This window comes from Pleuronectes platessa, chromosome 19, assembly GCF_947347685.1.
Source record: "Pleuronectes platessa chromosome 19, fPlePla1.1, whole genome shotgun sequence".
Lineage (NCBI taxonomy): Eukaryota > Metazoa > Chordata > Actinopteri > Pleuronectiformes > Pleuronectidae > Pleuronectes > Pleuronectes platessa.
The window spans coordinates 13,812,628-13,834,914 of NC_070644.1; the positions used below are offsets into that span (position 1 = coordinate 13,812,628).

The 22,287-nt window shown below is 43.7% G+C and overlaps 1 protein-coding gene across 1 annotated transcript; it reads left to right on the forward strand.

The window, feature by feature from the left end:
- Nucleotides 1-8,707: 8,707 nt before the first annotated feature.
- Nucleotides 8,708-22,156, forward strand: cabp1b (calcium binding protein 1b). The gene is made up of 7 exons (XM_053411232.1): nt 8,708-9,367; nt 19,022-19,052; nt 19,146-19,289; nt 19,418-19,527; nt 19,676-19,750; nt 19,847-19,919; nt 20,538-22,156. Exons 1-7 carry the CDS (start codon nt 8,708-8,710, stop codon nt 20,561-20,563), a joined length of 1,119 nt encoding a protein of 372 aa, XP_053267207.1. The 3' UTR covers nt 20,564-22,156.
- Nucleotides 22,157-22,287: the final 131 nt, after the last annotated feature.

Consider the following 22,287-nt stretch of genomic DNA (forward strand, 5'->3'; position numbering starts at 1 on the left):
CAGTTAGTGCCCCTGTAAACTTCTTACAATGTTCGGGTCAACGACTGTTCCCAAGAATCTACAGGCAGCCCCGAAAACTGACAGGAAGTGCCGTGAATTGACGTGGGGTTTGAGTTTGGGATAGCTGACCCCCCTGCTCCGAGGCTTTCACATGTACATGCAAAACTGTGATCTTTACAAATGCAAATAAGGATAGTTTCACTCAGTGGTGCAGAGGTTACACATTTTCTTAAAGGGCACTAACTTCCTTTTATGAAAATCTCCCCTATAAATACATCAGGCTTAGTATAATTAAAGAATCATGAATTGTAGCTTGAATAGACTTGCCTTCTATAAGTAAGTATGCCATAATGAGTGTCATCAGTGATACAACTTTCAGAGTACATCTGATGATACATCCAAGAGAAGTCTTTCTGCTGACACTAAAACACTGTGCATCACACAAAGCATAGCAGCGGAGTCCCAAACATTTGTCCTCCCAAACTACTGGGAAAAACCCAGCACCATATTCACACTCTAGCAACAGATCTACCAGTCGATCACAAGTGACTTTTCGTTTCGGAGGTCTGTGGTTTCATCCAATAGTGAAGTGAAATAAGTTCTCAAGAGCGATCTCACTGCGATTCATATGCTTTCTGGATCACAGCTTCCTCAGCACAGAAGTATGTTACATGACAGTGTCTACCCTGTTAAACATGAGCATGGACTGGACTATTCTGTTGTTATTATTTCTGCCAAACACATTCTGGAGAGTGTTTTTTTGCAAAGATGAAGTGCTTTTCACAGTTTGTCTTTATCTTTCCTGCATGTGCAACACTGATGAAGCTCATTTCCCCACATTGTCCGTTTCCTGCTGCCCCGACATTTCTCAGTAAAGTTCCCGACCTGCAGAAAAGAAAAGCCTGAACCCTGCCGTGCCATTATGTGTTTGACATGAACTGCAGTGTCACTGAGGAACTGGAGGCAGGGGGCTTCAAACTGACGCCTCACACATGCTAAAAATCCTCCAAACATGGACCACACGCAGCAAACTTTGTCTTTAACGTATCACTCCTTGTCCTCATCTCTTCAGTGCTTCTGGTTGTTATATTTGCACCAATGCACCCACATGCGACTTCAAAAAAAAGAAAAGCAGTAAGGTGAAGTTTGAAATCCGTTACTCAAACTAACAAACAGCTAAACTACTAAGAAAAGCATTTTCCATTGATATAAACTATATAAATGAAGCAGCAATTTTTTCTCCTATCTCTTAGTTTCCTATAGAGTTTGTGTTTGTCTGCAGTTTGTGTCACTCTAGTTGAGCCATGTTCAACTCGTAATTCTATTTCCAGAAGCACTAAGAAAATAGAAGTGTTTATTTTGGTCCCAGGCGAGTCAACAAATGAAAAGAGGAACGTATTGCTGGTGACGGACGAGGGTCGCGACCTCTCTCACACGAGGCCAATGACCCGACTAATGGAGATTCCTTTGTTTTCTCTGTGTTTATTTCTCGATGTTGCAACCTCCAATCTTGAGATTCCCCTGCTGGCCAGACGACCCTTGAGCTGTGTACAGTGGAACAAGCTGACGTAATGTGGCTGAGACGAGGACGGGGCTGCTGCTGCCGACACCTCAGACCATCTACCTTGGAACTGTCCGAGGTGCTGACCCGCTAAAGACCAGTGCAGATTACAGAACAGTACCTGTATGATACTGGGCCACCAGCCACACATACAGAGTCTCTACAGCATAAACAGCATGCCGTGCTTGCAATACACTGTAAGTCAGTGATGCACACATGTCGTGGGAAACAATTTCAATCCCGCACGAGGGAGAGAACATTTCTGTGATTTACATGCTTTCTGTCCAGCGCTGCCTGAGGCCGGCAGGGGGCTTCAACACAAGGTCCAGATGGTGTTCACATTTGCAGCTGTAAAGCTTTTTGGCTCCTCTGATCACCAATAAAACATTATCATCTATTTACAGATTTGGTGGGATTTTTTGACAGATATAATTTGTACCTCATGCAGACTGTGGCTCGGGAGGTAGAGCGGCTCATCCACGAATCAAAAGGGCAGCGTTTCTTTTCTCGGCCATTCTTCATTTTCGAAGTGTCCTTGGGCAAGCCACTGAACCCCAGACTGCTCCTGTATGAGTTATGTACGATAGAGAAAGCGTTGCACATAGAAGAGAGACTGTTCTGTTGAGCACTTTGACTGCCCATAAAAAATAGATAAGTACCTTACACACACATTTACATTGTGAGTCAATTCAATTGATACTTTAAGTTTCATAATCTTTATAATAAATAATACATTTTCCATATCTTTTTATGGGACCAGTGCATTTCTTTGTATCTAATTGGACCTTAAACTAAATCACATGTGCATGTTAATGTTAATTAATGTTGCATGAGCTTGGCCTCATAGCAACAAGACCATATCATAAGAGGCCGTAAACTCCTGCAGAACTGAATTCACAAAAAGTTGAGTAATTTTATTTTCAACAACAAACCCAAAGAGCCTCAATAAAATGCTAACTAATGATAATGATGACATTTTTGTTTCTTATTATATTATAGAGCAGACAGAAATGATATTTTTGCGACCATACCATCCATATAGTCACTGTGTTGCTATAAATAGTGCATCATCATTATTGTGGCCTCCCTGCGTCATATACCACCCCCCCCAACGCCCAACCATGCCAGTCCCTGTTCACTCAAATTCACCAAGACAAGTGACCAACATATTTTATTTATTTCTCCCCCTCTGAGGCCTAAATTCTCCCCAAACAGTTTCCATCTGGATGAGTCCCTGGATGAAACGTGACAGAGCAGCGGGGGAATAATGGAAGAGCAAATTTAAGATCCTTTGAATGACTCGAAGATTTCATAATACCATGTTTCAGTACAAAGCCACATCAAGTCAATGAAATAAAGTGATGCAACAAAGTCTTTGCTTAAAAACAGCCCAAGAGACTAAGATAGGCCACTTAAAGTAACAAAGATTACAATAGCATGCAATATAATGATGATACTGCAGCATTTGCTAGTCTTTACCAATTATAAATATTTTAGATATTAAAGGCAAAACCGTAAATGACTATACTATTGACAAGATGTTTATGAAAAGTATTTTCTAAAGGTAATGAAATTCAGACATGCATATGATTCATGACTTTATTCATGAATCCTTTATTCAGAAAGTCATTCTAGTTAATTAGAGAACATATTGAACATAATAGACATAATGTAAATGAGTTTTGTATTATATAACGTTGAAATATGTGAAAATATTGCTTCAACATCATATGTTACAATAAGGCTTGGATATGTGGCCTTGAAAGGGGGTGGATCCGTAAAACATCTCCCTGGCGTAATTTTGGCCCAGTCTGCACGTTGAAATTAACTGACGAGCAACATGGGGAACACAAACAATGTCAATAGAAACGAACAAGACTGGAAGAACAGACAGGTCCGGTTAACAGGACATTCAGTATCCAACTTGCAGAGGGAATGTAAACTACACTTTGGCCACCAGCTGGACTTCAGTAACAGAAACACGACCCAAGCACAAACATTTGGCATCGACTACATTATACTCAATAGAAAAAAGGGGAGGAGGAGATTTTACTAATCTTCTGCAAACATCTACAATCTGCTGTTTGTTTCCTTGGCTTCTATTCACCATGTTGCGCTTCAATTCAGCCTTGTGGCACACGTTGGGCTAAAATCACGCCATCTGCTGGACATTCCTGTGTCTACACCCACTGCAGGCTGCATGTCCAAGTTGAAGTTTCCCCTTTGTTAAAGCCTTTATAAAAAGCACTTGTGTTCCATTACATGTGTTTGAAGAACACTTGATGAACAAACGTGTTTTTCTATATTCACTTTGACCCTAGCATGATAGAAAAGGTGTTTCGCCTGTTGAGAGCATTATTGACGTTTCTTGGATGTCTGCATGTCCTCAAATAAACTCCAACTCAGAACAGTCTTCAGATGAGACCATTTGGTTTTGAAAACAAACAATTATTCAGTCTCTTAAAGAGAGTTTATTTCAAATTTTTGTATCCTCCACCCTCAGAATACAACTCGCCTGCTGTGCCTGGTATCAGTCACAGTGAGTGTACGGCACCAGCACTCCATTTACTCTGATGAGACCATTATTTGAGAGGGTGTAAATTAAGCAGTTTGAGCTCAAAAGGCATTAACAACTTCCTGGTACGCAGCAGAGGCTGATTGGATATACGCACATGAACACATCGCCACGACCTTTATACCCGCCTGTCCAAAGAAAATGGATTCTTTGTTTGTGAAAGTTTGCCAAGTGACAAGCGCCAAAAACAAGAAAAGAACATATATTTAGCTTTTCAACACCTGGGTTACAATCAGTGTTTGTTTTGCAGATTGTGGACACAGAAAGGATCAGTTTATTTGTAATGCTTGAGCTGCAGCACACCCACGGTGCTGCTTGGACTTAATTTACTCGTGCAGATCTCTCCTCAGGACTGTGCGGGGGAGTAAAGTCTTGAGTTCTTTCTCAGTTCACAGTAGTTGAAATTTTAATTTGCTCCAGACTTCTCGGAAGAGGAGGATTTGCAACTGAGACGCCGGTGTTCTTCGCTGACATCACCAGCTTGTCAGAATGCTCTGTTTAAAAATCTGTTTCTAAAGAGCCACAAGACACATGAGCTTTATCTTTATTTACGGTTGATGTGAAATGTACGCTGGGATACTTGCCCAGTCAGGTCCCAAAGCATCCTGGATAAAAACATGAAGAACTGGAGCCCTTGCTTTGTACTCGGCCAGAACTGGGTTGAAGACTGATGAGGTTTAACACAAACAAGACCAGACACAGACGCAGATTAGAACGGTTCTGGATGAAGAGCTCACTCCCTACCCAAAGATTCCAGAGTCCTGATATGATTCCCAGAATACGCACAATAAAACCTAATGACTCCTAACAGCTCGTGAACGTTTAAAGATTCCTGTTGTGGTTGATCAAACCCTGAAAATGAATAAATAGGTTGAGTTTCTGTTTTGCGGCTTGTCACATTTACTTGATCGTGTTTCACTTCTAACTCTCTGCCTGCTCTGTGAAGCTGCAGCTGGAATTCATGGCATCAGTTCTACCTAAACCAGCCGTATTTCAAACTCCGATAAATTAACATATTGTTAAATCCACCAACTTTGAATGATTTCTCATTCTTGGTTTTGTTCCTACTATTGGCGCATTTGTTTTGTTTTTTATATATACTATGCTTGACAGTGCAATATCTTCCTGAGCTATTTAAAAGATCTACCCACAGTTGAACAGTTTTGGTTTTCTTTGCACAAACGCACGAAGTGTATTTTACCAGTTAGGACATGTTAAATATGTCTGCTGTGGAAAAGTCCAATGGGAATAAATGTCTGTAACTGGCCTTGTCTTGAGCCTATTAAAATAATCTTTCCCAAATGCCATTGCCTTAGATTCTAAACCTGATGAATTACGTTGCTACTTCTTTTAAAAGATCCAGTGACCAGATAATCCATCACCTCTTTGCAGGAACATTACAAAGGGAGGAAAAGGGCCACAAAGGAGAACAGGAAACCAAAGAGATGAGTTCCACAAACACAGGAAACTTCAAGGTGTGAGGTCAAATGCACGACTGCTTTCAAACTCCTGTTTATAAAGCTGTAAACATGGCTTCTACAGAACTTAACAACATCATCTGGACTTTGATACGTTGGTTTCCTGACAAACATCAGCAGCCAAACCATCATCGTTCTGCATATTAATAAATATCTCTATCATACACCAAGTACTATAGATGTGTTCTGGTTCAGTAATGATCATATCAAACTGTTGTCCTGCATGTGAACTTGAAACCATAAGTCTTGCCAGAGTATCATCTTCTGGGATCCATTCAGTCCCCATGGTATTTTTTTTTTCCATATTGATATCACATGCTGCAGTCGAGGCTCATTAGTTGAGTGGTTAAAATGTTTTGATGATTCAGATGAGGGAGCTCTTTCTTCACCTCAGAGCCCCCAGCTGCTGCGTTGTTAATTATTCAAGCCGCTGATGAATCTGTCAGACGTAACAAACGATGCAGCTGAACGAGGTCCCAGGTAAACAAGATGAGTCCAGAGATAAGAGTCAGGGATGGTTTAACATGTCACCGAGAGAAGGTCAGTGCATAGGTCACGTTTAATAACACATGATTCAGCTGGATTCATTTAATACGTTTGCAAGGGAGCTTATGTGTTTGTTTGTTTGTTTGTTTGTTTGTTTGTTTGCTGCATTACACAAAGACTGTCAAATGACATTTTATACAGGGGTTGGACATGACCCAAGGAAGAACCTCATACATTTTTGTGGGGATTGGATCAAACAAGCTTTCAGCCAAAAGATGTCCCAGTCTGTCATTTCCAAAATTCAAAGACATCCCAACATTTTATTTTTTACCATGTGCCATTTCTCTTATGTGTTCAGATTCAGTTTCAGGGGTTCCACCCTCAGCTCAGCCCCAGATAGTGACAACTATGGTGTCACAGTTTGTATTGACCCTCATCCTCACAGTGGGATTTGAATAATCTACTAATAAAAACAATGTTAAAGGCAATCAGATGTTTATTGTCCTTAATAATTCATTCTGGTCCCAAATCAGCCGTTGAGAAATCCATGCCATCTCGAGCTCCACATGTGATTCAGTGGAGGGCTGCAGAATAAATGCAAAAATAGAAGTGAAGTGGCCTCAAAAGGAGAAAACAACATGTACTTTACAGCTTTTGCTCCCTGATGTTATTCTTGTTTGGATTTTTTTTTATGCATTAGTTTGTTTATCGCTGCACATCATATTCTCCTGTTGTTTTTTTGGACTCTTGTTATGTCTCTGTGGACATTAAATGGGCCATATTGCACCCTGAGGCTCGTGTATCCCCTGCTGCAGCCCAAATGTCTACAGAAGGAGGAGAGCGAGAAACAGAGGGACGGGTACATGCACATATGAAGAGAGTGACGTGGGAATTTGTTTGGAATGAACGGGACTCACACCTCTTCCCAAAAAAGGTTCCGTTAAATCCATCACAGTTTTTGAGGCTGTCGAGACGCACGACGGAGCTGGTTGTGTAACTGCGGCTCAGCACGTGCAGGTGACACTTGCTCTGGCACAAGGAGGATAAGAAAGTAGCAGAGGAGGTAAGGCAGGCTGATGTTGCAGGGAGGGGGGGGGGGGGAGCAATGGAGGGAAGATACTTTCCCTCTCCCTCCCTGGAGCAGAGGAGACAGAGACCCAGATGTCAGAGAAAAACAATTCCCCAGAGAAACTAGGGCAAAAAAAAAAAAGCATAAAAATCTGCTCATGGTTTCTCAGCTTTGTGCAGCACACTTTGTGAGAGTGCCTAATTGGCTTTTGTACATTAACATCACTGCATTCGTTGTATTGCCCTGCGTCCCTGGACATCTGCTGTGAGAGTAATGACCCTGGGTGTGCAGATGGGATGAGACCGAGGGGTTATCACGCTTCTGTTTCCACCGATGCTCCTTTTGAACTTCGCTGTTATTGCTTTGACCACAGTCAAATACTCCCATTATGTTCATGCATTGATTAAAGGTTACACCCAAATAGTGCGGCCCTCTCTATCAACATGGCTTTAAAAAGGTAAAAGTTGGAGTGCTTTAATCGACTGTGAGTTTTATTTATCTATTTATTTATTTATTATTAAAAATCATTTGAAATTAGTGAGAGGGAACTTTTCATGACATTTGTAAAGGGTGATGTTTGGGAACATGAATATTAGATGAGTCTGGTAAAACATAAGGGAATCATCTTGAACATGAGAAAGATTTTTTGTTGATTGAAGAGACACAATAACAATACATATGTTGGCGATGCCTCTCTAGCCAGCCAACGTTTCTTAATCACATGGATTATTAAATAAAAAATGATATTAAGTACACATCTTTCAAAGGAAGTACTTGACATCATTTTCCATTCTCACATTCTTCTGTTTCCTGTCTCTCTTTCACCAGTGTGTTCACCCAAATGCTGACTCATTCATAAATGCTGCCTCTGTGCCTCTGTGTTTCCCAAAGGTTCTGTTGCTATTCATAGCTATAGAGACCGAACAACTGAAGTGTGTAAAGTGATTGTGTCATGTACTTTTAAATGATTTACTCTTTTGTTTTCATCCTTTCATGGACTTGCTTTTGTTTTGAGTTTATTTTTCAGCATTTATTTGATAAGACATTCATTTCAGATCTGCAGGCCACTGGGAGCTATATGTGTCCCTGAGAAAGACCACTGTCCACTGGTATTAAAATCCCGGCAGCCAGCACTTGTTGAGTGTTTAGTGCATATGCGAGAACCCTGACACTCAAGCAACGGTTCATTCACATAAAGATTTAATGATGCACCTCACGCGGCTCACGGTGCAGTGACGTGCGTCTTAATGAACTTGCCGCTCGATAACGCAGTGCTGTCATCCAAAGTTGTGCGTGCGAGGCGTCACACTGACCGACTCCAGTCACGGCTCCTGCAGACGCACGATCAGGCTCCCGGCCCGTGCAGCGGTGGTGGAGTGTGTGGATGTGGAGTAGAGAGGGAGGGGCAGAGTGAGTGTGTGTGGGGGGGGGGGGGCTCCTCTACTGGCTGCTGCTGATGCACCTGCCTCCTCTTCCCTTCACGCGACCCCCAGCCTCCAGCACACTCACTTCGCCTGTCGAGCGCGTGAGAGCGAACGATGAGCTCCTCTATCCCAAAAAGCGAGTCCGCCACTTCTCTGCTAAGGTCGTCGGGGCTCAACCGCAGGTCCGCGCACTCGGATCACGGTCCCCACGGGCACCGGGGTCACCGCTCCCAGCATCCCCATCCCACCGGAGCTGGAGGCGGGGAGGAGGCGGGCTGGACGGAGGACTGCGAGCCGAGTGCCCGCAGACCTCTCTGCCGGCCGAGACACGCCGACTCCCGAGGAGACGATCACCAGCGGGTGCAGAAGAGCCACTCTCACCGGCAAGCCAGCGTGCTGGAGGACGGTCCCCCCCAGGAGGATGCGAGGCACAGAGCGAGCCGACATCAGAAGGAGCGCAACAACTCCACCAGGTCCAAACACCCCCATCCGCAGCACAACTCCCCGAGAGGTGAGCCGCCTCCTGCAGCGCATCACCAGGGCAGGAGGACCTCTCCGACTCCGTCTTACCCAAAGCACACGGACGACGCAGATTTCTTCTTCGAGCCCCGGGAGAGAGTGGTCACCGGCTCGTCCTCCAGCCTCAGCTCGGGCACACCTGCCTCCGGTGCACCTGTCCGGCCCGCGGGGCGCCGCACAGCCAAGAGACTGAGCGGGACCTCGTCTGAATACGACTCCAGTCTCCATCCCATAGTGAAGTCAGTGTTCGGCCAGGTAAGACGCCATGCAGAGGAAATGACACCCACACGTGCTGTGAGGATATAGAGACTCAAAGCTACAGAGAAAACAACATTATCATCTAAAACATTTGAATATTTTATAGAAATGCGACAAAAAATATGTCCAATCTTCATATCACCCAGAACTCACCCATGCACTGTTTAGTGTGTGGGTTTATTATCGTGTAACAACGTGAACAGGGCGAGATTTCAAGCTGTAAATTAAACAAATCACCATCAGCAGCAGAATGATTCAAGAAACCAGAGTCAGAGTTTGTACCTAGAACTGGAACAAACTTTGAGTCACGTTTTAGAAGGAGAAGATGGGCTACCAATGCATTCAGTCCGGTCAAATTCATCTAAATTACATATCTCAATGGGGTTTACAGCCTCATGCACAATGATCCACAGCCCATCATCTCTGTGAGGAAGGAAACGCTCCAGTAGATGTGGTTCTCAAATAGAGGAGCCAAATTGCTCGTGAAATTGCAACCAATACAATAGCTAATTAATAAAGTCCATCACTGAAAGTAAATATTCAGTATAAATTAATACATTATTTTGTTAAATTGATCATCACTAATTCCAGTATAAGAGGGGCCAGGGTTATTCCCTGTCAACTATATGCATAGATTTATTTAAACATAGTAAATAAGAAAACGTTTTAATCAACTACATTATTAAAAGTGTAGAACCAGCTTCACAGGTGAGATGACACATTGAGACACAGTGTGAGTGAACCTGCGGTCGCCTCGCCTCAGTGCAGCTGATTAAAAATGGATGTGTGCTGTCAGTCCAAATCTGGAAGCCGGGGTCGGATGGGGGTAGTGGGTTCTGGGGGGGGGGGGGGGTGCTCATGTATCCCAATGTGAACGCAGTCACTTTCATTGTGGCTGAGGGATCAACTTTCTTTGGAAAACTCTTTCAGTGATGAGGGGTTGTCAACACACACGCACACTTACACACACGCACACAGACACACACACACACACACACACGGCCACACAGGTAAGTTCATCCTCACCCTGACACCACATTCAGGTGAGAAGTTCTGATAAGATATAATCAGATATTTTTTACTTTGACTGACAGCGTACAGACATAAAGGTTGTACCTCCTCTTCCCTGCATCACCTGTTCACCACTAACACATCACTTTTCCACGAGACACCATATCCCCCCCCCCCCCCCCCGACCCCCGTCCACACAGATCTCCTACAGCTGCAGAACATCCCGTCTCTCATTTTCTCTCTTTCTTGTGTCGCTGAAATCCTTCTTTCTGCGTTGATGATAAAAAGCTCAAGAGGAGACAATTACCTCCCTGTGCGCTAATGTGTTCCAGAAATAACTCCTCTCAATCCAGGCCAGAGTTTCAATCAGTCTTACTGTTCCGGCGAGGGCAAAAAATCTGTGCAGCGCTGTGCTGCTATATAGAGTCTCCACAGCTGCTGACACGTGTGCAAGTCTGTAGTTTGTCGTTTCCATCAAATCTGTGATCGATCAGGGGAAGATGTGTGATGGAGCAGTGAGCTCGGCATTGTGTTGTTGTGCATTTGGAGGGTTGGGATGGCTGCTGCAGCTCTGGATGTGTTGAGGTATAACAAATAAAAGATTGTTCAAGTCAGAAGTTTACAAGCAAAGTGACTGTGACTATATTTTGGGACTGAATCATCTAGTTATCGAGGTGCAGGCTCATTTGTGTGTTTTCTGTGACGCCGTCACCGCGAAGATCAGTCATGTCCAGCGGCCAATGACTTTGTGAGTGGACAAAAGTTAGTTGTGCGAATCAGTGTTTGTGTGAGAGGAAGCCAGAGAGAGAGAGAGAGGGGGGGGGGGGGGGGGGTGTGAATGATGCATGTGTGAGAATGAAAAGAAAGAAAATTCAAAGACAGCTCGATTGTCCATGTAACTGCACCTGCTCATCATCTAACTCAAGCTGTGTCATTGTATTGACCGCCCACACATACACACACGTCCCTAATGTTCTTTGAATACATGTGACAGTGCGAGGCAGAACACAGGGCGAGATACTGCACACTCCCGAATAACTCACTGGTTTCCTATTTTTTCTTATGTAACATCAAGATCTGCATACTATCCTAACAGAACTCATTCAGTGCACCAAGCTAAATATGGCACATCGGGATCTGATTATGAGAAACTGGAGGGCTGACATTTTTTTTTCAATTCTATTTATTTAATTATTCCGTTTTCCTATTTTTGCCTCGGTGGAAACATTCACATCTTTCGGCAAACGTGCAACCTGCCAGAGCCAATCTGAGAAGTGAACGAGCCGGTCTGCAGCAGGAGGAGACGTGTGTCTTCGAGCTACCAGTTTATAATCCCAGTTTTCATATTCATTAGATGAATCACGATTACCAAAAGGCTGGTGTTGCGATTCATTAAATTTTTCATCATGGTCTACCAAACTCTGCACATTGGAGTGTTTGAGGTTACACCAGAAGCCTTGTTGAAGGACAGAACGTGCCTTCTTTGTCCCTGCAGAAATGGGGTTTCTATTTTTAGAGATTCTCCATTCTCAGATTTGGCAACCTTCACTGACCTTGTTGTACAAATCCTCGCAGGGAAGCTGGGGTGCGCAGCAGAGACAGGTTATTATCAGACTTCTGTTCTCTGCTGTTGGGAAATGACTATTAAGAGACGTGTGTTTTTTTGTTGTTGTATTAAATATAGATGAAAGGATATGTGTATTAACCAGCAGAGGGAGCAAGTGCTGTTTGTACTAATAGGGTTGAACTCAGACTGTGTGAGTGTGTGTGTGTGTGTGTGTGTGTGTGTGTGTGTGTGTGTGTGCGTGCGTGTGCGTGTGTGTGTGTGTGTGTCTGACACGGAGAGAGGGGGGAGAGTGAGAGAGAGATTTTCTTTCTGTGTGTCACATCAGGGAGAAGTGACAGCGCAGGAGAAGAAAGTGAAGGAGGCAAGGATGAAGAACAGGACAGAACAGGAAAGGGAGGGAAAAGGGGAGAGTTACTTTTTTGGACGTTATATAATTCAGACACTTCTCAGCTCCCACCTGACAGGTCCGAGGACAATGTGAGGAAAGGTCCTCACACACAGATTAGCCCTTCACTTCCTCCTGCACCTCATCCCTTACACTCTCAGCTGCTGACGTTTCCTGTCTCTCTGTCCCTTTTCCCGTTTTTTTTTCACTTCCTCTTATCCCTCGCCCTCCTGCCGGGGTCACGCTGACCTTGATGACATCTCAGCGGAAATGACAGAGACAGAGGAGGTCACCTGGAGAGGAAGAAACTGATTCTGGAAACAAGGAGATATGTAGGGAGAGGAAAAAGAGAGTGTAGCATCATCGTATTCACCACAGGCATATGCCTCCAGTATGTGGAGAGTATGGCAGGCTATTTTTAGACACACACGGGTATTTTTATATCTCTGCCGGCAAAGGAGGAGGTCGAAAAATGCACTCTTTGGTTAAATCCTTTTTTGAGATGGGGATTAGGCAGTGAGATGAAAGAGCGATGTTAAGTGGATTCGTCTGCTTGATGATGCTGAATATTGATGGAGTGAAATCTGTGAGAGACACTACGAGACGGAGGACAAGGGATAAATGAGTCAGAGAGAAAAATAACAACAGAGGTTTAATTGACAGGAATTCTGACGCACTAGCCCTTTGATTAGACTAACTGCTGGAAAAATGGTGCCACGCCAGAATAATCATTAGGAAAGTTACAGATTTCGGCTCCTCTGATGTGAATGAATTAATCGAACGAAGGATTAAACTGTGACGTCTCAGCCCGAGAACAAGAGGATGACGCAAGTGTGCAATTTTATGTTGTTTTCTTTTTTATGTCCTCCGATGACGACAGAGACATACGCACAAAAAACTCTCGAGGTCAATTTTTTTTTATCACATTCACTCTGAGTGGCTTAAATGACTACTTTGAACAAAAATGATTATATTTCTGACCATTTTGCTTAAGAAAAGATTTGCAAGGACTATTTCCTTATCTCACAAAAGAACAGGAAGAAAAAGGTTGAAGATGAGCCCATGAGAGTCCCTTCTTCTACATCTCTTCTCCATCTCCCAGCTCATTTAACACACTTAATGGCAGTAGATTTGACCTCAATATCTTCATTTAAAAGCAAAAGCAGTTATTAATTTTCTCTCGCAATTTGGCTGCAAGAATAAGGCTGCTGTTAAAAAATCAGAGAAGTGATTAAATTGAATGGGTCTTCGCCCCAAAAATAATCTTATAACCAGATCATGTTTTTCTCCTGACATGTCAGCATGAGAGCAGTTATGTAAATGTGTGAAGTCTAAGTGGGAGAGATGGTCTGGCAGAAAGAGAAGAATAGAGAGATAGCAAGAGGAGAGATGGATCTCCTGCCCGTGCACACTGTGGTCTGACATTATGAGAACTGACGGCTCCTGTGTCTGTCGTCTGATGTGTTCTGAAGTTCACAACGAGCCTCCGGTGAGAGGATGGGTGAATCATCCGCAGAGGAGCACAGAGGAGCCGCGGAGATGCTGAATGGGAGCGAGGTCTGAAACGGCTCCGGCGTGAATGTGTTCATTAAAAATAGCAGAGAATAGACAAGGTCGAGCATGGAGAGGGAAACTCGGAAGTGCATTTGTGCCACAGTCACCTCGGGAGTGAAGGCTTCCGGATCTAAAAAACAAAGCGTGGGTAAATGCTGGATGTTGTTCTTCTTCACTTTGGAAGCGGTGGTGGGAGAAGTGATTGAATGCATTCAAAGTTTGGTTTGCACTTATTGCTATGGCGTTTGTTCTTCACTGTGCACAATGATGCACTTGCAGGAATCCTGTTTTCAAAGATCTATGTAGATCTATGAGCATTATCTCGAGGAGATGTAATTGAACCTACACTAATTATTATTAAAAGCAGAGAATATTTATACGTCTTCAACCAACTGGAGGCATGACACAATACAAATACTCCACTGTGAGTCCTTAAAAACATATTATGGAGAATAGCTTCTTTAAGAGGTTTAAATTCTTTCAAATTATCTATATATCAACCTCTGAATCTTATTAATAAAGAAATAGATCAGTATCTCTGGTCAGCGATTAGGTATTAAGAACTAGGTGAATTTACTCAACTAATTCAGTTATTGTATTTATTACTATACGTAATAAATACAATAAGAGACCTGTCCAGGATGCACCCCCGCCTCTTTTCCAATGTCAGATAACAGAATATAGAAATTAACACATATTATTTTAAGTACAATACATAAACTCTTTCACTGTTTGCCTCAGGTTTGTAGAGATGCTAATTTTCTTCTTCTTGTCTTCAAGGCTGACGATACATTTGTGTGTGTGTGTGTGTGTGTGTGTTTGTGTGTGTGTGTGTGTGTGTGTGTGTGTGTGTGTGTGTGTGTGTGTGTGTGTGTGTGTTTGAAAGGCTGAAAGAGAGCATTTACTGCAATTTGCACATCCTCGGTGGTTCAGGATCCTTTGTCATTTCTTGCACATTTTGGCTTTCATCTGTATTCAGGCCCTTCAGCTTACCATTGACTTTGTGATGCTTTTATGTCAGGGTGTGCGTGTGTCTGTGTGTGTGTCTGTGTGTGAGTGTGTGTGCGTGTGTGTGTGTGTGTGTGTGTGTGTGTCTGTGTGGGAAGGAGAGAGAGATGGAGAAAGAGAGAGGGAGAGAGTGGGGAGAGAAGGGGGAAGTGAAAGCGTGTTATATTTTTAGCTTCACAGCCCCTCATGTGTGTTTAATCGAGTGTGTATGTGTGTGTGTGTGTGTGTGTGTTTGGATTAGTGTCTCCAGCATCTTGCTCAGGGGAAGGTAATGTTGTCCGAACGAGCCTCTTCTGTCACATTCGCATAGATGGTTTAAATGCGTAGGGGAGAGGGTGAGTGAAAAAGAGCAAGGGACAGACGGACGGACAGAACGAGAGAGAGAAAGAGCGAGGGTGAGAGAGAGAGAGAGAGAGAGAGAGAGAGAGGGTAGAGGGGAGGGAGGGAGGGAGGAAATACACTGTAGGAGAGAGGATGGAATGAATAAGCAATCTTGCTTTCTCTACTCCTGGCGCTTGCATCTCGCTCTGGTCACATTGCATGCTCCCTCTCCCTCGCGTATCTTTTTGTGTTTCTGATCTGTCCTCCGCTCTTGTTTACACGTTTCCTCCTTTGTCTCAGTGTCCCCCCCCCCTCCCTCGTACCTCCCAGTGCCCTTGTCTGTGGGTCCTCCCTGCACACGTCCCCGTCCTCTCCCTCCTCACCTCTCTCTCCACCTCCTATGGTACCTCCGCTCCGCTCCCCGCTTTTCCCCAAACGTCCTCTTGTATTAGTCAGTGACCCACTGAACCCTCTCCCCCTCTCGAGTCACTCCTATTCCCATGCATGCCCGGACACATATGCAAACACACATGCATACACGTGCACTCGCGTACAGGCAGCCCAACACAGACACAGATAGAGAGAAAACATAAAACAGGAAGGATCTTTCTTTTTTTTGCAATGGGTAACTCTGTAAAGTCGCTCAAAATTTTCACCAAGAAGGTAAGGTGGAGGTTTTTCATTTAGCTGTGGTCTCCTTGAATCCCCTGCATGTTTGTCTCATGGTGTGTCCCCCAACCTGACCCAAGGCTTTTTGACTGGACCTGTGCTGGTTGACTGCTTGTGTTCTCACTGGACTGTTGCCTTGTGTCTTGTAATGCAAAGGAGGACAAATGAAGGATATTTCAAGACAAATCTTACGTCTCATGCTTTTATTTAAAGTCATTATTTGCAGTAGAGTGTCTTAGTCTTGATTGTTGTCGCGGGACCTTGTTGACCCTCTTTAAAACTCATTCGGCGTGGATCACACTGCTGCGTTAATCCGACATTTGCATCCTATTACGAGTCTTTTTGGATAAACGTCATCTCTGTTCTAATCACTGCGTCGTATCGCTCCCTGGAAAACAGATCTCTGACGGGTCAGAGAAGTTGCTGCTTGATCTTGACCCGTCGGCTGAGTTGAAAATAAGGGGAATTTAGATCCTGTCGATAAACTTTAGAGTTGACCCGATCGCAATGGTCCGATCTGGATGTGCGTCAGTGATTCGGAATATTATTTTTGGGGGAAAAACTCAAGGCCCCGGTAACCTTCGCTCGCACAATGCGCGTCTCACGTTCACTGTCCTCATTGTATTCCTGCAAAGACTCTCAGACATTACCAGAGAAAAGACTTCTCTTCATATCAGCAGCTGCACGTCCTTGAGGAAGCACACGCAACTGTTGATGCCATCTGTGCATAATATGGATGGTTGGCTGGAGAAGTTCTTGCTTGACTACAGCCCTTTTTGGGGGGTGGGGGGTGGGTTGTTATATAACTGCAAGCGCGTTGCTTCGTAGTATTTTTTCCCGAAGACAGCCCTGCTCCATGCCTCACTTGGTCAGATTACCCGGTGGGCATCCGTTCCTGTGGTGGGGGGGGGGATTTTAGGAATGCATGAAGAGGTGGCATGGCAACAGATGGAGAGCGAAGGTCATCTGTAGAGAATGCTAATACCACGTACGACTGCCCGAAGTACAAATATGCATAATAACTTCATTTTATTCTGTATGCATGCAAATGTCTCATTCGCTTTGCTGCGACATCCATCTGAAGACGGGCACGAGCTCACGTCTGAGAGATTTGAAGCAGCAGCAGAAATGGCCTCTGGGTAATTCGCTGTGACACGAGTCGACTTCACGTGCTGGTCGCTGGGTTTTTAGCCACCGAGTTGGACGTCGGTGATTGAAACCCTGACACGCATTTTAGTGTTTTATTAAGCCAGAAGAGATGCTACTGTTTAAATGCGGTTTATATCTGCTTAGGAAATTTTTTTGGGGTGGAAGTAATCGCAGAGAACATTTTCTTATAGTGTCTTGTTTAGCATTCTGCATTTAGCCTGAGTTGAAACTGCTTCTCTAATTCAGATATCAGTCGGGTTGGATGCTTGGACTTTATCCGGCAGCAGACGCATGTTTTTATAATTGGGTGGATTCCCGTGAGAACAACTTCTGCCCCCTAGTTGACGGCCTAATTGGTGATTATATTTAAACAGCTGACTAAACCTCAACGTAATCTTCCAGACCAAGTGATGATATTGTGCATAAAGTCTCCTCCAAATAAGCCTGACTAGAGCTACTGTGGTGAGAGAATATTATTGTAGGATTAAGAGAAATCTTTAAATAAATTTGAATTATCCTTTACAGTAGAGAATGTTCTGGTGAAGACTGGAACAAACTGATTCGAGAGCAGTAACATGGCGATGGATTGTGTCTATAGAGGCCTGGGGCTGTTCTGTTCTGATTCTGAGTCCTCTTCCCTCCAGCTGAGGTGCTGACTGAGGTGCTTTCCTCCATCATGACAGCCCTGACTACACCTCTGCATGACTGACAGACCTCGTGCTTTAGAACCCCCCAACCCCCCTCCATCCCACCTCCATGTTCGCTCCATGCTACCACACGCTTAGTCACGGTCTCTACCCCTGTCTTTGCCCCTGCTCCCATGTCTGGCCCCCCTGCCCCGGATGCTGCTCCAGGACCAGAAGAAGAACTACAAAGCAGTGCAGTCCTGTGAGGAGGGGGGCTCCGGGGGGGCATATCTTGAGCCGCTAATTGCCCTGGCCCAGAACGGAGCCAACATGCACAACGTGCTGGGGCCCGCGTGCATCTTTCTACGCAAGGGCTTCGCTGAGAACCGGCAGGCTGTACGTAAGTCCAGAAAATATCATGTGCATGCATGCCAGGAGAGATTAGCACACACTGCAGTACACACACAGTAACTGGAACCCACCATGAATGTGCGTGGTAATCACCTCTCACTGTAATGTCAGCACTAGGAGCATGTAAGTCAGCGTGGTGCAACTGAGAAGATGGTATTGTGACAACGTGACACTTAAAGTGTGTGTGTGTGTGTGTGTGTGTTTGTGTGTGTGTGTGTGGTGTGTGTGTGTGTGTGTGTATGTGTGTGTGTGTTTGTGCCTGAGGCTGCATTACCCATAAACATCTGAGGATTATTAATCATGATAACAGCGGTGGCAGAAATGATTACTACCTGCTGTGATGACACATGTCTTGTTGTTAAAGAAAACAGTGATGTTGAACCTTTCAGTTTCTCTACCGCGTGTTGACTGACTCTTCTAAAGACCAGTTCTCAGATGGTTGTTGATGTTGGGATTGAGTCATTTTAGTGGAACGGAGCAGCAGATAAAGAAGAAATGAAAGAACTAGTGCATTTGTTGGGTTTTTCCATCATCTCTGCAATCCTAGCAAGAGGCAAACTTGAAAAGAACCACAACTTCCCAACGGATACAGCAAATGTGTCAGATCCTTTTCTTCTCTTAAAAATCCTATATTATTAAATATGGAATCTTCTTTCTGCTATTTTTTACTTTTATCCCAAAACCTAACTTTGCTTTATTATTTGCCAAAGTATCTCAGAGTGCCAAGAATCGACGTTTCATATATCCGAACACTTCAGCAGGAGGTGTCAAAGCTCTTCCTCTCCGGCTGGAGGGAGACCTGCAGACTCTTGGCACCGTGGCACATACTAGTAGTTGCCTATTTATTAGACTTACGGCGTCATGTTGTGTGAGGAATGATGCACATTGGCATGATTTTCAAAAATATCAGCAGTTTCTGTTTCCTGACTCTGCGCTGTGATCCTTCACAGGACCGAGAGCTGAGGCCAGAAGAAATGGATGGTACGTAACATTTCAGGGCCGTAAAGAATGCAAATTAATAAATCAAATTTGAGCTTTTATCTCACACTCACACCCGATTTCTCCGCCTCTCAGAGTTGCGCGAGGCATTCAGGGAGTTCGACAAAGACAAAGACGGCTTCATCGGCTGCAAAGACCTGGGGAACTGCATGAGGACTATGGGCTACATGCCGACAGAGATGGAGCTGATCGAGCTGAGTCAGCAGATCAACATGAACCGTGAGTGACACCGTGAATTGTTTCCACTCTTACAGCCAAGTCAAACACAAAGCTTCAGCCGGAGCATGAATGAAATACGCTTTGTCCCTTTGTCCCTCTCGACTCCCTCCTCTCCCTCTGTCTCCCAGTGGGAGGACATGTTGACTTTGAGGACTTCGTTGAACTCATGGGGCCCAAACTTCTGGCTGAAACCGCGGACATGATCGGGGTGAAAGAGCTGAGGGATGCATTTAAGGAGGTGAGGAAAGTCAGGAGGAAAAAGGTCACAGAAGCTATATATAACCCATAGAATTTCCCGATGGGTTTAAATCTTTAGGATGTTAACTTATATTTCAGAGGATTTTGATAATTGCTTCTCTTAATTGTCTTTTTTCTCTTCATTTCAGTTTGACACAAATGGCGATGGCCAGATCAGCACGGCAGAACTTAGAGAGGCAATGAAGAAACTTCTTGGACAACAGGTACAGAACTACAGTACAGTCTTATTTCTCCATTCAGTATTTAAACATGAGCTTGCACCATATAAAGTGGATCCCCTCACAATCTGTGTTCTCCAGGTCGGACACAGAGATCTGGAGGACATCCTACGAGACATAGATCTGAACGGAGATGGACACGTGGACTTTGAAGGTGAAGGAAAACATCCGCCATCGTTTGCAAACCACACATGTTACTCCTCCTTCCTGTAGTAGATCTAAACAGGCACCCACGTTTCAAATCCCAGCATGTGTGTTGAGCTGAGATCCCAACAACCCGCTGATGGCGAGGTGTGGGGATGAAGGCAGTAGGTCTGTCAGATTATCTCCATACCAAGGGATTATGCCACCTCGTAGATTACACACAGGGAAACAGATGCATGCAGGCTGCCAGGGATAAAAATATCAGGGGATGCTGCTGCTCAGAAAGCTGCAAACTGCTTAGAGGGTAGATTTCGAGAAAAAAAAAACATGAAACGCTGTCGGTGACTTTTAGGTGCAAGCGCTGATTCATATTTTCAAATAGTTCAAACCAACAGAGAAAGCTGAATTGAAACCACTTGCATTCATTTATGAGTAAAACTAAACATGATCAGTATTAATGAATAAGTACTATTTTATCACGAGTGCCTGAATACATGAAGTTCATGGTTAATGTGCATACCCCAAAAACAAAAACATATATTTGCGGCTGTGCAATCTTCACAGTAAATTTCGATGACATAGGTGATTGATTGTTCTTTTTAAAACTGTCCTTCTCTTTAATTGACAGAGTTCGTGCGGATGATGTCTCGGTGAGTTTGCCGCAGATCGAGAGCCGAGGGAAGTTCAACAAGCAGAACGTGATGGAGATGCTAACGGATCTTAAACTTCTGAACCTGACGATGAACACGAGATCAAACACATATCAACCCCCCCCCCCCCCGGCCTGAAACTGCCACGCTGGAGCACAGAGGCTGACCACTGTTGCCAGGAGCCACACTGTTGATGGCGATATGCTGCTGCTGTTTCTTATCGAGCATCAACACAGTCAACAGCTGCATTTCTAACTTTATATATACATATATATATATAAAAACAAATAGAAGAAGAAGCCTATTTTCCTTTAGTGATGACATTTTCAACGATGATGTTGTTTCTGACCCCGATGGGCAACATGACGTTTGTGTCATTTCGCTCAGACACTATTTATAACGGTAGCATTTAAGAGGAACGCATTTGCACCAACGACCCAATGCCAGCAAACCACACACACAACACATTCCTTTATATAATGCCGAGAAGCACAAATACAATTATAGCAATATGGGGAATATTCCATGTGATCCTGTTTGAAGCTGTGCGTTTGTGTTTTGTGCATACTGTTTCTCTCGCTGCACCCTAAACTGTAGAGTTATTATCTCCCTCATTAAATCTTAAAATAAGTAAATGAATAATATATAATTTAATATATATATATATAAGCTTATTTTCCTTTAGTAAAGGCATTTCTATAATTCCGATGTAGGTAATGTGATGTTTGAGAGCCAATGTTTTGTAGTTATGTGTAATGTAGCACTGACGCAGTTCATTCTGCGCATCTTACTGTGAAATATATATGTAACCTTCAGTCTGCATAAGGTCAACAGATTCTTTACGACTGCAACATTTCCTGACTACTGTGAAGGGCCTTTTTAAAATTCCAGTATACTTTCCTAATTCTGAATATTACTTTGCATGAATACTCAGAATATAAAAAAACTGTCTCTACCTAACTCACAGCGGTAGATTATCAACAGAGACTTAAAGCTACAGCGGGAACATGGAGGTTATTGTTGCTTTGATTATTATCAGAGAACTTTGATACGTGAGCTTGTTTTGGGGATATTAGGAATCTACTGGTTCTGAAGTGGTTTTCACTTTGGTGCAGCATTTTCACTTTTAACTTTTGATACCTCTAATTCAATCGAACCATCAACCTCAGCCATCAGCTGCCCCTACAGCACAATCTCTACTTCCATTTTTCTGTACCCCAGCCCCTCCCCCCCACACCTTCATCATCAATAGTCTAAGCTGCATTGGCTTCTTCATGACAAAAAAAGCCAAAGAAAGTTTCTAAAAATGTTATTTGAGCCTCATGCAGTGAATTAAGATGATGCAGTATGTTCTAGCAATATGATTCATGGGATCTTGTTTTTAAAATGGTTGTTTTTTAGAAATGCCCTTTGGTTCCTGGGGCAGAGAAATTCTCACTGACTGTTCCTGACTGGGCATGGGTATATATGCATGTTCTAACGCTAAGATATTCTCCTAAAGGGAAATCTGACTTTGTGATTTTACTTGTCTTAACTGTGGGAAACTATGCATGCTAGAAAACAACAGCAATTTGTAGCATTAATAAAGATAATATAAATAAAGATTTTTATTGGACAGACTAATGTGTGTTTCTTCTCTTGACTATTTCCCACCAATTGTAAAAGAATTCGGGGCTCAGCAAATATTTGTGATGGAAAAAACTATACAAAATAAGAAATAATAACAAC

Excerpts from the sequence above, each read along its gene's own strand:
- cabp1b (XM_053411232.1), top strand. The coding sequence starts at position 8,708 with ATGAGCTCCTCTATCCCAAAAAGCGAGTCCGCCACTTCTCTGCTAAGG. Across the intron at positions 19,053-19,145 it reads GAGGCCAGAAGAAATGGATG|AGTTGCGCGAGGCATTCAGG; the intron begins GTACGTAACATT and ends TCCGCCTCTCAG. Across the intron at positions 19,290-19,417 it reads TCAGCAGATCAACATGAACC|TGGGAGGACATGTTGACTTT; the intron begins GTGAGTGACACC and ends TCTGTCTCCCAG.